The sequence below is a fragment of the Protobothrops mucrosquamatus genome, unplaced genomic scaffold (genome assembly GCF_001527695.2).
Source record: "Protobothrops mucrosquamatus isolate PMUCROS unplaced genomic scaffold, P.Mucros_1.0 scaffold5834, whole genome shotgun sequence".
Classification (NCBI taxonomy): domain Eukaryota; kingdom Metazoa; phylum Chordata; class Lepidosauria; order Squamata; family Viperidae; genus Protobothrops; species Protobothrops mucrosquamatus.
This window is the reverse complement of record NW_015391680.1, coordinates 21676-23635: the sequence shown is the minus strand read 5'-3', so window position 1 is coordinate 23635 and position 1960 is coordinate 21676. Positions and strand designations below refer to the sequence as shown.

The 1960-nt window shown below is 42.4% G+C and overlaps 1 protein-coding gene across 1 annotated transcript in view; it reads right to left on the bottom strand.

Annotated features, from left to right (window-relative positions):
* Positions 1–989: 989 nt before the first annotated feature.
* LOC107299969 (visual pigment-like receptor peropsin) overlaps positions 990–1960 on the bottom strand; it is a 14276-nt gene continuing 13305 nt past the window's right edge. Inside the window, exon 6 of the mRNA XM_015829314.1 lies at positions 990–1172. Within this exon, the coding sequence (XP_015684800.1) occupies positions 990–1172 (183 nt within the window). The remainder of the gene's footprint in view (positions 1173–1960) is intronic.

Genomic DNA, 1960 nt, shown 5'->3' with positions numbered 1-1960 from the left:
TAATAATAATAATAATAATAATAATAATAATAATAATAATAATAAAGTTGGAAGGGACCTTGGAGGTCATCGAGTCCAACCCCCTGCTCAGGCAGGAAACCCTATACCATTTCAGACAAATGGCTGTCCAGTCTCTTCTTTAAAACTTCCAGTGTTGGAGCATTCACCACTTCTGGAGGCAGGTTGTTCCACTGGTTAAGTGTTCTAACTGTCAGGAAGTTTCTCCTTAGTTCTAGGTTGCTTCTCTCCTTGATTAGTTTCCATCCGTTGCTTCTTGCCCTGCCTTCAGGCACCTTGGAAAATAGCTTGACTCCCTCTTCTTTGTGGCAGCCCCTGAGATATTGGAATACTGCTATCATGTCACCCCCAGTCCTTCTCTTCATTAAACTAGACATACCCAATTCCAGCAGCCTTTCCTTATAGGCTTCTTCCTCTGGACCTAATCCATACTAACTTCTGGGGCAGTGGGCAAGTACTTTCTTCCCTTGCTTTTATCACAGATAGTTTGTTTGAAAATGGCAGGCAGAAAAAGGAGAACAGCAATAGGCCACTGGCTTGGCAATTGGACAACAATGGCAATTCGTGGGAACTTTGTTAAAAATGTGTAATCCTCATCATCAACAAAGAATGCTTAAAATGTGTAATTTTTATAGTTAACTAATTTGTTGATAGGCGTTTATTAGCAGATTTTAATCATTTGCATGAAATGTTATATTAGTAACCAGCTAAGTCTACATAGTGTATGGTGCTGGAGGAAAGGGAATTAATTGCAAGTAGTGAGATAAATGCAAAATTATAATCAATACACAATTACAATCAATGATAAAATTCTATCTTAATACCATATAGTTACAAAGAAATCCTATTCCAGTTCAAACTTTCTAACCACACTGGTTTCCTTATCTTTAAAAATATTGCATTCTTCAGGACTATATAAAACTCATGTCTCCCTCTTCCATCATGCCCACCCCATCTTGCAATAGAGCCACTTACTTTTTGTTTGCAATCACATAAATGCAGGGATTATAGAAGGTAGATGACTTTGCAAACAATGGGGCTATGATTGCCATGGTGGGGGGAATTTTTTTTGGGTCTCCAAATGCAGACCATAAACACACAATAGAATATGGAGACCAAGCCAGCAGAAACATCAAAATCATGACAACAGACATCTGTAAACAAAAACAAAAATGTTGTAACTCCTTAATATTTGTGTTAACTCTTGTCTTAAGTATCGGTTTGTTTTCTTCCTCGAACTTGCATTCTGCCTAGTCATTCTTTTTTCTACGTCCTCCAGATACACTGTATTATAGCACTCCTAATAGAAGCAGAAGTTATAATCTGTGCTGATTAAGAATGTATGTTGTAGAGCAGCAGTTCTCAACCTATGGGTCGCGACCCCATTTGGGGTCGATTGACCATTTCACGGGGGTCGCCAAGCAAGGCTGTCTGCCATTTTTTTCCCCTTTTCCGGTGGGTGCCTTACCTCCCTTGGGCTGGGCCAGCTGGTGGTCAGCCTGCTCCGTCTCTGCTGCTTGCCAGCTACGCCTCGGCCGGCGCAGGGGGCGGAACCACGCATGCGCGGCGCTCCCAGGCAGGGAAAGTCCTCAACTTACGACCGGTTGGGTAGTCCTCGACTTACGACCGGTTTAGTCCTCGACTTACTACCTGTTTAGTCCTCGACTTACGACCAGTTGGGGGTTGCGGCATTAAAAAGGTTGAGAACCACTGTTGTAGAGAATTTCCATATAGCCTCATATCTCAATTTGCAGGCCACCTCAGGTTACACAAGCTTTGACTTAAGTAATTCTAAATGTTATCCAAGGACACACAAAAATTACAGCCACCATTTCTTGATGGAACAAAGCGGGTGGAGAGGGAGGAGCTAGTTCTGCTACAAGATCATACAATCCTCTGCCCACAAGATTTATTCCCCCCCTCTCTCTCCCCCCCTCCCTCC